The sequence below is a fragment of the Saccoglossus kowalevskii genome, chromosome 3, assembly GCF_978046115.1.
Source record: "Saccoglossus kowalevskii chromosome 3, keSacKowa6.1, whole genome shotgun sequence".
NCBI classification, from domain to species: domain Eukaryota; kingdom Metazoa; phylum Hemichordata; class Enteropneusta; family Harrimaniidae; genus Saccoglossus; species Saccoglossus kowalevskii.
The window spans coordinates 30,984,412-30,997,116 of NC_140643.1; the positions used below are offsets into that span (position 1 = coordinate 30,984,412).

The 12,705-nt window shown below is 35.9% G+C and overlaps 1 protein-coding gene across 1 annotated transcript in view; it reads left to right on the forward strand.

Moving 5' to 3' along the window:
- LOC102803714 (uncharacterized) overlaps window positions 1-12,705 on the forward strand; it is a 42,044-nt gene that overhangs the window by 14,045 nt on the left and 15,294 nt on the right. Inside the window, exons 16-20 of the mRNA XM_085497043.1 lie at window positions 6,313-6,438; window positions 7,783-7,908; window positions 8,826-8,948; window positions 10,174-10,296; window positions 11,494-11,616. Of these exons, the coding sequence (XP_085353169.1) occupies window positions 6,313-6,438; window positions 7,783-7,908; window positions 8,826-8,948; window positions 10,174-10,296; window positions 11,494-11,616 (621 nt within the window). The remainder of the gene's footprint in view (window positions 1-6,312; window positions 6,439-7,782; window positions 7,909-8,825; window positions 8,949-10,173; window positions 10,297-11,493; window positions 11,617-12,705) is intronic.

Sequence of the window (12,705 nt, forward strand, 5' to 3'; positions counted from 1 at the left end):
TTGTGCCAATCTTATTATATGGTAGTGAAATCTGGGGTTACGAGAACGCTCCTCAAATTGAACAAGTTCAGAATCAATTTTGTAAATTTCTACTCGGTGTAAGTAATAACTCAAGCCATTTATCAGCTGTTGGCGAATGTGGACGTTTTCCTCTCTATGTGATTTACTTTAAAAGATGCATTAGCTACTGGCTGAGATTATTACAAATGGACGTTAATAGATATCCTCATAAATGTTATTTATTGTTAAAAAGATTATCCGACCAACGTGTTATAACGTCGGTAAATTGGACTTGTAATGTAACAATTTTTCCATTTCGCTTTGGATTCGGTCATGTATGGCTGAACAAAGGTGTAGGCTCGACAAGTGTGTTTCTTTCACAGTTCACACAAAGAATTAAAGATTGTGCGCAACAAGTGTGGCACGACGACACCCCAAACTCCGTTCCTATCTCGATTTTAAGGTAGCGAGAAGGGAAATTTTCACTTTTTTCTTGATTTTTCACAAATTGATAAATCGGTTACTTTAGACTTTGATACATCACCCCAGGTTTACAAAAGATCGAAATTGCGAAATAACGTTGCTCAAATTAGTGTTTTAAAACACTAGCAGAAAAGACTACAACTGCCGTTTCGTGGATATTGGCATAATGTTTATCTTTGAAAGGGTTTAAATGATAACATCTTATCTGTATACTCTGTTGTTGACGATTGTGATATAACGGGTGATAAGCTTCCAGTTGCAAACAATGCGTGTTTATCTAACGTCCATTGTCAGCATTATTGTCAGTCGAGACTTCGACCGAGAAACATGGTCATACAGTACTCATTTCGCCCAACCTTCCGCTTTTACATCGACCGCTTATCGCTTAATTTCCGACCACGCGGTCTTGTCCGACCGGAAACCGACCGCATTTTAATCGCGTTTTGTTTTCGCTCGCTCGCTCGCTCGCTCATTGAAAACATTGACCGCTCGCCCAAACACTGATCACTGGCACATGGGTGGTCGAAATGGTGGTTTTGATAGTAAAGTGTGAACATACAACTAGTATTAACTATTATTACATTCTGAACGACACTTCAAATCTAATAGTTGTATTACACCTGTATCGTGAAAGCAACTGAACTGGGACCTCTTGTTACGTGTTTTGGGTGCTTGTTCTAGATGTAATATTTTTTTTTAATGAGACAGTTACGTGAAAAAAGCCTAGGTAACTCCTTTTGAGAGAGCAGAGAAACGAGGAAATGTTAGTGATTAATTCCAAAAATAACGACACCGAATCCACATCGGTCCACGTCTGGTAAAATTTGACATTGAATTTTTAAAATTAAGTCACGATCATTGAACGAGTTCGGTCTATACCGTATACGTACCATAAAAGTGTTCCCACAACAAATATTTTCGACTAAAAACGGCCATATGCCCTGAAAGAATCGAACAGAGCTTGACATGTATGAATAATTTATTGGGCTTAAAAGAAAAACGTGTCAAATTTAGTTATAGCCATAACTTTTTTAGCGCGGAAGTTGCCAACAAATGTAAAAAAAAATCGTGAATTTCATAGATTCGAATAAAATAAAGCAAGCGATTGATAAGGATGATTATTAATATTTTCCCCGATGCTCTTCGAATTTTTATTTTTTTTTTATTTCAAGGTAAGAAATGGCTAGTTGAAGTTGCATTGTCTTCAATGCGGTTGTTTCACCGCGAACAACTCTAGCTCTGTTTTTGCATGGTTTAGTTTTGCGATGTAAAATAAAATATATATTAAAATAATAATACTTGTTTAATTATTTGGGGTTTCAGCCCACAAATTACGGACATGATCCCCATGAATTACGGTCAATGTTTGTCTTCTCTCGGCTGATTGTCACGGTGTTGATCGACGCTCTTCCTAAACTCAGCCTGAGTATGGAGAAACCAACGGGGATCGACATTCCAAACAGACAATCGAAATTATCAACGAAAGACGAGATTTTTCTAGATATTTACAAACATACTGTCATGACAAACATATGTAAAATTAACAAATACACAAAGAGGTGTAATATTAGGTTTTATTTTAGGCTTAGAAATATTTTCTTTCACTCAGCCCATGCATGTAGCTGCCATTTAGATTTACGGTCCTTCAGCATCGGGGGGAAACAACAATAGTTATACAAAACACATTGCGAAGACTCAACAATCAGGAAAGAAACCTCAGACAACCATGTCGTACTTGTGTTGAAATACATTTTGTATTTCACGTCAGAATATTGTTTAAAATAAAATATTCAGTCCAGGCCAAATCGAGGTCAAAGGGTCAGGTTGCGTGCATATAATTATAGATAGTTAAAACAAAAAGTATTTGAACTTTTGTCAGCTGTTCAACATCTATAAAAACAGAAAGACAATTATAAGACAATGTGAACCTCGGAAATTATTCTGTTAGTCCGAATTTTAAATGCGCGCGAGCGAGCAGGTGGGCGGTGATATTTCAATGTTTGCGCGGTCGAAAATAAAGCGGAAATTGTCCGGTCGAATTCAACAAGCGGTCGCAAAAGTGAGTGAAAAAGGTGATTGGAAGCGGGCGGGAGGTTGTGCGAAAGGAGTACTGTAACTTTGCACAACTTTCTTTTAAATCGTTTTATTTTCCAAGTCAATATTCTATTTTACTAATACATTTTTTTTCTAACGCATTGGCGAAGAAAAGAAAGAAAGCGTTGACAGACGAGGCAAAGAAAAATCTGCCACTCAGTGTCGCACTCTGACACAGCAATTTTTTTCAAACATCGGCCATTTTGTTTCACCATGAAAACCGTTTTATTAGATGTCTTATCAGAGACACTTGAAGGATTAGCTTGTTTGTAAACTGTCAGCGTGTACAGTGGGACAGTAATGTTTGTCAGAGGATTATCGTTCGTTGTTCGTTTGCATAACAATGGAAAACCCGAACGTTCCTGAGTACGGACTCAAATGCCAGCAGTTTTCTTCATTTTTCACGCTCGAGCTTGAAATTATTCATTATCTGACACTCTTTATGAGTTCTATGATATCAGTGGTTAATATGTTTGGCCATTTTTAGTGTATATTTATAATAATGCAGCAAATCTACAGTGTTTTATTAACCAAAACTGTTTTTCGCGTTTTTCTCGAGTTGAAGTTTTGATCGAGTACGACTCATTGGGACCGCCGCCAAATCAAGTGCGTTCGGACTAGGACATTCAAACTCGCAGTTATCGTTCAAAAGATAATGATGGTGCGAAATATGTCTGGGTTTTTAAAGAAAATGCTTTGTCACGGAATAATAGTCTGTTAAAGGTGCCAAGTATGAAATAATTTAAGGACAAAAAAACAAACCTGCATAGAAATCGGAATAATAGCTCTTTTGATTATCGGAGACGCATTTCAATGGGCTTAATTACGGACAATGCATGACGTAAATTTCACCAGGAAATTCCGCAGTGTGCTCTCGCAATCGCGTACTTAGTCATTTTTACAAGGTTCGCCATTTTTGATGTCACGTGATAATTATGTAAACAATGACTGTTCAGTTTGTGCGAACTTGCACCTCTATACTTAGTCTTTTGATATATATAACCTAAATTACTGTTCTGAACGAGACAACAGACAGAGAATGTTTTATTTAAAAACGTCACAAAACCCTTCTCGCTACCTTAAGTCGTCACTTGAGCAAGACAAATATTTGTCTTGCATCCATGTTTTCAAATTCAGAGCTGCATTGTCAAGGTTACGTTGTTCTTCTCACAATTTGCGTATTGAAAAGGGAAGACATAAAAATGTCCCCCTCGATAATAGATTGTGTGAATACTGTGTTGAACGCAATCAACTTTATGTTGAAGACAATTATCATTTTATAGCTATTTGCCATCGTTATCAAGGTATTAGAGCAGAATTCTTGCCTGTATGGTTTTGCACCAGCCCCACTTACAACAAATTTATCTCGCCCATGAGTTAAAGAAACGATGTAATTTTAAATCAGTTAGCGAGTTATGTTTATTTCGCCATGAAAAGCAGAACTTAAATGATTTTTGTTTTCTCTATTGTTTCAATTGTTAAGTGAAACTGTATTTGCTATATGGGCCAATGGCCTTTTGCTTTGTAATAAATATACTATACATTAGCTAGCATACACCATGTATTGCAATCACAAGGGAACGCGTTTAAGGTAGCGAGACTATTATTTGTGTTGAAAATTACGATTTTCACATTTATTTATTAATTGATGAAATGCACTATACACTTTCATGTGATAAAGTCAACATAACATAGAATGTCATGTAAGTTGGTTAAAATGTAGATTTTCTGAAAGGAAGCAAGGCAGTCTCAGTAGTGTTTTCCAAAATCAACAACACAGGTTTAATCTGTGTGCCTATAAGTTTCAAAGATAAACTCAAGACAAAGCAATGTTAGGATGTGTTATCAGTAGCTATCTGACACGCAATGAGTGTTTCCAAACATTTGAGTGGTTTGTCTCCGCCCCTATTTGTTTCACAGATTAGTAATTTGCATATGAATGTTTCAGACACAAGGTCACACAGCCACTAAAAAAAATTATTGATTTTGGTGTTTTCATATGCCGAATTTATCCAATTATAGCTATCCCATTCCTATATTTTTTTGGTTTCCAATAGCCTTACACATGTCCCTACACATGTTAAAGCAGACCTTGATGGGGAAAACAAATTGAACAAGCTTGAACATTTTTGCTGTTACTTCATGGACGTTTTCTAGGAGTTTGTTTTTCAAAATACAATGTCTTTAACAAAAAATAACGTATACTTATTGTCGTCTGATTAACACCAAATTTTCACGGCTTTGATGTGACAGTGAGAGGAACTTGAATGTGTCCAGACAAACTATTTCATCGATTATTTACCAACGAGTTGTGGTTTGAGTTGGGGGCAATGCGACTAAAACAGTAATTGAAATTCAGCACACTGTTTTTTAAAACGCGTTGCTTGCATAAAGCTGACCAGACACATTCAATTTACCAGACTATTGAACAACTAGAAAAAGTGAAAAAAATACTTCTTATCGCCAGCATAAATGCGTAATTATTTTTTTTTTACAGAAAAAGTAATTTTTCACCTTTGATTAAGTAACGGGTCATAGAATGCATGGCAAACACACTTTTGTAAAGCTTGAAGTCTGGCGATTCTAAAAATATATACTTTCCTGGGTCTATTTGTAGTCATTTGGTCACAATTAGAAGATGAAAACAAGTATGCAAATAATAGTCCCGCTACCTTAAGTTATGCCAATTGTTGCGTATATAACATATAAATGACAATCCTGCAAACGGGTAAATAAATAGGTTTATTTGTACTTGTTGATAACTGAATTCATTTAGAGTTCACGTAATTAAAACACAAGTTTATTTACATATAAATCAGGATAAGCAAATATTTGTACTTCTAGAAAATAACAGTCGAAAGAATTGAAATGTTAGAAAATCTACCTTCAGCTAAGAACAGAGTTTTCCTTGTAAAGACTTTTGATAAATCCTGGAGGCATTTCGTTATTTCTTCAACCCCTCACATTATTGCAGTTTGGTTTTACTGGTGAATGTGTGCATTGAAATGTACACACTGGAATCATGTATTCGTAAAGCAAGATATAAATTATGAAAAGAACTAAAAAAAAAAAGCCCGACATTACGACTGACACCACAGCTTCTAGCCATCTCGGTAACAAATATGTTTGTATTTGGTCTTCTGAGTAAATTGTTTTTCAACATGTCGGAATGAATTGTGTGACATTTAAAGCGCGTGCGTGTGTGATGAGGGTTACCATGGTGACAAATGTGAACATATCGCAGGAGTGTATGTACAGGTAACGTGGGCGGTGTTTTCTGATAAAGTACGGCAACTCGGGCGCTCATGGTACTTAACGGCCTGTTTGGGGTCTCGGTCCCAGTAAACAAGCTGTTAACTACAGTTAGTCCGAGTTGCAATACGTTGAGGAAATAATACTCCTAATTTGGCGAGTGTTACGTAACTGTTTTGTACAAAAACAATCAACCAATGACCTGTAGAAATCGCACTTGACTCATGAACGTCATGCTCTTCACTTGAGTCTTATGAGAACAATCTAGTTTTGAAAAACTGTCATCCAAATAAACGGCATTGTTGATACTTCTTAGTACTTCTTAGTACTTTCCTAGTTAATCCTGAATAAAAACTCGGCTCGCGAAGGGTTAGCGGACAACAGCTATGAGCCAAAATGTAATATTACTAAATGTTTACCTGGAACTTTATTTAGAACTCTATAAATTATGTCAATTAACTATTATTACTATGTTTCATTCAGCAGAATGTGGTCAATTGTGCCAAAATGGCACATGTAATGAATATGGCGAGTGTATTTGTGAGTATGGTTACCATGGTATCTATTGTGAAAATGAAGATGTTTCTATATATGCGGTTGATGAATCAGGTAAGTATACCTTGCCATTTTGTGAACAATTTGTAAAAAAATCAGTTGCTCTCGATTTCCACACAATGTGATGGATACATTTACAGCTGAAGTTTACGTGACAGTTACCGTCCTGATTGAATTAGTTCTAATAAATATGAAAAAAACATGTGTAACAATTGAGACCTGAAGTTAACATTGATTCATTTGTTACATTTGTATGTGAATCTTTGTGTACCGTCTTGAAACGGTGAATTCGAAATGGATGGGTACACTAATACAGTCACTCTACTAGTAGAGTGACTGTGACTAATATGAATGAAATGTAAAGTACACTAATGTTACTCTTAAAGCTTTTCCCATGACATCGCTATATATTGTGTTGCTTTGCAACATTAACAAATGTCGATTGCCTAAATAGGTTTTTAAATTTTCCGATTAGCTAGCATACATGGTGTATTGCAATCGCGAGGGAACGCGTTTAAGTTATGCCAATTGTTGCTCAGAACAGTTTTTTCCTTGTAAAGGCTTTTGATAAATCTTTGAGGCATTTCGTTATTTCTTCTACCCTCCCATTATTTCAGTTTGGTTTTACTGGTGAATGTGTGCATTGAAATGTACACACTGGAATCGTGTATTCGTAAAGCAAGATATAAATTATGAAAAGAAATTAAAAAAAAAGCCCGACATTACGACTGACACCACAGCTTCTAGCCATCTCGGTAACAAATATGTTTGTATTTGGTCTTCCGAGTAAATTGTTTTTCAACATGTCGGAATGAATTGTGTGACATTTATAGCGCGTGCGTGTGTGATGAGGGTTACCATGGTGACAAATGTGAACATATCGCAGAAGTGTATGTACAGGTAATGTGGGCGGTGTTTTCTGATAGATAAAATACGGCAACTCGGGCGCTCATGGTACTCAACGGCCTGTTTGGGGTCTCGGTTCTAGTAAACAAGCTGTTAACTACAGTTAGCCCGAGTTGCAATACTTTAAGGAAATATTACTTCGAATTTGGCGAATGTTACGTAACTGTATTGTACAAGAACAATCAGCCAATGACCTGTAGAAATCGCACTTGATTCATGAACATTGTGCTCTTCACTCGAGTCTTGTGAGAACAATCTAATTCTCAAAAACCGTTCTCTCCCAATAAACGGCATTGTTGAGAGCAAAGAAACTAGTGAATGTGTACTTTTAAGTACTTTCCTAGTTAATGCTGAACAAAAGCCGTCGGCTCGCGAAGGGTTAGCGGACAACAGCTACGTGTCAAAATGTAATATTACTAAATGTATACCTAAAGCTTTATTTAGAACTCTATAAATTATGTCAATTAACTATTATTACTATGTTTCATTCAGCAGAATGTGGTCAACTGTGCCAAAATGGCACATGTAATGAATATGGAGAGTGTATTTGTGAGTATGGTTACCATGGGATCTATTGTGAAAATGAAGATGTTTCTATAAATACGGTTGATGAATCAGGTAAGTATACCTTGCCATTTTGTGAACAATTTGTAAAAAATCAGTTGGTGTCGATTTCCACACAATGTGATGTGTACATTAACAGCTGAAGTTTACGTGACAGTTGCTGTCCTGATTGAATTAGTTCTAATAAATATGATGAAAAAACATGCATAACAATTGAGACCTGAAGTTAACATTGATTCATTTGTTACATTTTTATGTGAAACTTTGTGTACCGTCTTGAAACAGTGAATTCGAAATGGATGGGTACACTAATACAGTCACTCTACTAGTAGAGTGACTATGACTAATATGAATGAAAAGTAAAGTACACTAATGTTACTCTTAAAGCTTTTCCCATGACATCGCTATATAATGTGTTACTTTGCAACATTAACGAATGTCAATTGCCTAAATCGGCTTTTAAACTTTCCCATTAGCTAGCATACACGATGTATTGCAATCGCGAGGGAACGCGTTTAAGTTATGCCAATTGTTGCGTATATAACATATAAATGACAATCCTGCAAACGGGTAATAAATAGGTTTATTTGTACTTGTTGATAACTAAATTCATTTAGAGTTCACGTAATTAAAACACAAGTTTATTTACATATAAATCAGGATAAGCAAATATTTGTACTTCTAGAAAATAACAGTCGAAAGAATTGAAATGTTAGAAAATCTACCTTCAGCTAAGAAAAGTGTTTTCCTTGTAAAGTCTTTTGATAAATCCTGGAGGCATTTCGTTATTTCTTCAACCCCTTCCATTATTGCAGTTTGGTTTTACTGGTGAATGTGTGCTTTGAAATGTACACACTAGAATCATGTATTCGTAAAGCAAGATATAATTTATGAAATGAAATATAAAAAAAATGCCCGGCATTACGACTGACACCACAGCTATTACCTACTATCACTGTTTCATTCAACAGAATGTGGTCAACTGTGCAAAAATGGCACATGTAATGAATATGGCGAGTGTATTTGTGAGTATGGTTACCATGGGAAGTATTGTGAAAATGAAGATGTTTCTATAAATACGGTTGATGAATCAGGCAAGTATACCTCGCCATTTTGTGAAAAAACATTTGTCGATTTTCACACAATGTGATGTGTACATTTACAGCTGAATATTACGTGACATAATTACTGCCCTAGTTCTAAATATGATAAGACATGTGTAACAATTAAGACCAAAGGGTAATATTGATTCATTTGTCACATTTTTATGTAAAGTTATGTGTACATTATCGGGATGGTGAGCTCGAAATGGATGGGCACCCTAATGTGACTGAAATAGAGTTCACGTAATTAAAACACAAGTTTATTTACATATAAATCAGGATAAGCAAATATTTGTACTTCTAGAAAATAACAGTTAAAAGAATTGAAATGTTAGAAAATCTACCTTCAGCTAAGAAGTGTTTTCCTTGTAAAGACTTTTGATAAATCCTGGAGGCATTTCGTTATTTCTTCTACCCCTCCCATTATTGAATTTTGGTTTTACTGGTGAATGTGTGCATTGAAATGTACACACTGGAATCATGTATTCGTAAAGCAAGATATAAATTATGAAAAAAAAATAAAAAAAAACATGCCCGACATTACGACTGACACCACAGCTTCTAGCCATCTCGGTAACAAATATGTTTGTATTTGGTCTTCCGAGTAAATTGTTTTTCAACATGTCGGAATGAATTGTGTGACATTTATAGCGCGTGCGTGTGTGATGAGGGTTACCATGGTGACAAATGTGAACATATCGCAGAAGTGTATGTACAGGTAACGTGGGCGGTGTTTTCTGATAAAGTACGGCAACTCGGGCGCTCATGGTACTCATCGGCCTGTTTGGGGACTCGGTTCTAGTAAACAAGCTGTTAACTACAGTTAACCCGAGTTGCAATACTTTAAGAAAATAATACTGAGAATTTGGCGAATGTTACGTAACTGTATTGTACAAGAACAAGCAGCCAATGACCTGTAGAAATCGCACTTGATTCATGAACATTGTGCTCTTCACTTGAGTCTTGTGAGAACAATCTAATTCTGAAAAACCGTACTCTCCCAATAAACGGCATTGTTGAGAGCAAAGAAAGTAGTGAATGTGTACTTCTTAGTACTTTCCTAGTTAATGCTGAACAAAAACCGTCGGCTTGCGATGGGTTAGCGGACAACAGCTACGGGTCAAAATGTAATATTACTAAATGTATACCTGAAGCTTTATTTAGAACTCTATAAATTATGTCAATTTAACTATTATTACTATGTTTCATTCAGCAGAATGTGGTCAATTGTGCCAAAATGGCACATGTAATGAATATGGCGAGTGTATTTGTGAGTATGGTTACCATGGGAAGTATTGTGAAAATGAAGATGTTTCTATAAATACGGTTGATGAATCAGGCAAGTATATTTCGCCATTTTGTAAAAAAACATTTGTCGATTTTCACACAATGTGATGTGTACATTTACAGCTGAATATTACGTGACATAATTACTGCCCTAGTTCTAAATATGATAAGACATGTGTAACAATTAAGACCAAAGGGTAATATTGATTCATTTGTCACATTTTTATGTAAAGTTATGTGTACATTATCGGGATGGTGAGCTCGAAATGGATGGGCACCCTAATGTGACTGAAATAGTGTTCACGTAATTAAAACACAAGTTTATTTACACATAAATCAGGATAAGCAAATATTTGTACTTCTAGAAAATAAGTTAAAAGAATTGAAATGTTAGAAAATCTACCTTCAGCTAAGAAGTGTTTTCCTTGTAAAGACTTTTGATAAATCCTGGAGGCATTTCGTTATTTCTTCTACCCCTCCCATTATTGAATTTTGGTTTTACTGGTGAATGTGTGCATTGAAATGTACACACTGGAATCGTGTATTCGTAAAGCAAGATATAAATTATGAAAAAAAATAAAAAAAAAACATGCCCGACATTACGACTGACACCACAGCTTCTAGCCATCTCGGTAACAAATATGTTTGTGTTTGGTCTTCCAAGTAAATTGTTTTTTAACAAGTCGGAATGAATTGTGTGACATTTATAGCGCGTGCGTGTGTGATTAGGATTACCATGGTGACAAATGTGAACATATCGCAGAAGTGTATGTACAGGTAACGTGGGCGGTGTTTTCTGATAAAGTACGGCAACTCGGGCGCTCATGGTACTCATCGGCCTGTTTGGGGTCTCGGTCCCAGTAAACAAGCTGTTAACTACAGTTAGTCCATGTTGCAATACGTTGAGGAAACAATACTTCGAATTTGGCGAGTGTTACGTAACTGTATTGTACAAAAACAATCAATCAATGACCTGTAGAAATCGCACTTGACTCATGAACGTCGTGCTCTTCACTTGAGTCTTATGAGAACAATCTAGTTTTGAAAAACTGTCCTCCGAATAAACGGCATTGTTGATACTTCTTAGTACTTTCCTAGTTAATCCTGAATAAAAACCGTTGGCTCGCGAATGGTTAGCGGACAACAGCTACGGGTCAAAATGTAATATTACTAAATGTATACCTAAAGCTTTATTTAGAACTCTATAAATTATGTCAATTAACTATTATTACTATGTTTCATTCAACAGAATGTCGTCAACTGTGCCAAAATGGCACATGTAATGAATATGGAGAGTGTATTTGTGAGTATGGTTACCATGGGATCTATTGTGAAAATGAAGATGTTTCTATAAATACTGTTGATGAATCAGGTAAGTATACCTTGCCATTTTGTGAACAATTTGTAAAAAATCAGTTGGCGTCGATTTCCACACAATGTGATGTGTACATTTACAGCTGAAGTTTACGTTACAGTTGCTGTCCTGATTGAATTAGTTATAAAATATATGATGAAAAAACGTGTATAACAATTGACACCTGAAGTTAACATTGATTCATTTGTTACATTTTTATGTGAAACTTTGTGTACCGTCTTGAAACAGTGAATTCGAAATGGATGGGTACACTAATACAGTCACTCTACTAGTAGAGTGACTGTGACTAATATGAATGAAATGTAAAGTACACTAATGTTACTCTTAAAGCTTTTCCCATGATATCGCTATATATTGTGTTACTTTGCAACATTAACGAATGTCAACTGCCTAAATCGGCTTTTAAAGTTTCCCATTAGCTAGCATACACCATTGTATTGCAATCGCGAGGGAATGCGTTTAAAGGGGAGCAGAGGTGTGGCTTTTGACACTCTGTACATGAAATTTGAGATCTATGAATGAATTCTGTCGATAAAAACAACTTGTATGTGCTGCGAAATGCCCTAAATATCGGGTATAAAACGGGCTGTTAAGCAGACGACAAACGTCCGCTTTTCCTGGCGTCATTTCGCCTCTAGAGGGCCAGTCAAATGACGTCATCAGTGAACACTGATAATTGAACCCATTCATTCTAGTACGTCAATCCCATAGAAATGCTACTATGAAAGACCTTGTTAACTGACTACTTAAAAGTTAAAACATGGCGAAATGTTGTGCGTATGAATGCCATAACGATTCATGTTAAGTTTCTCGAAATCCCAAATTAAAAATCACGTTGTTGGTTGCGAGAAATCGGCAGAAGAACTAACCTGAAAATGAAGACGCGTACAGCGCTCCAGCTATAGTAAACAGTGAGTAAATAAATATTGTTTGAGTTAAAAACTAAATTGGAAATACGCTAATATCACTTGAACTACAGTAATCATTTCGCCCAACTTCCCACTTTTAATCGACCGCTTATCGCTTAATTTCCGACCGCACTGTATTTTCCGACCGGAAAACGACCGCATTTTTTTCGCAATTTTT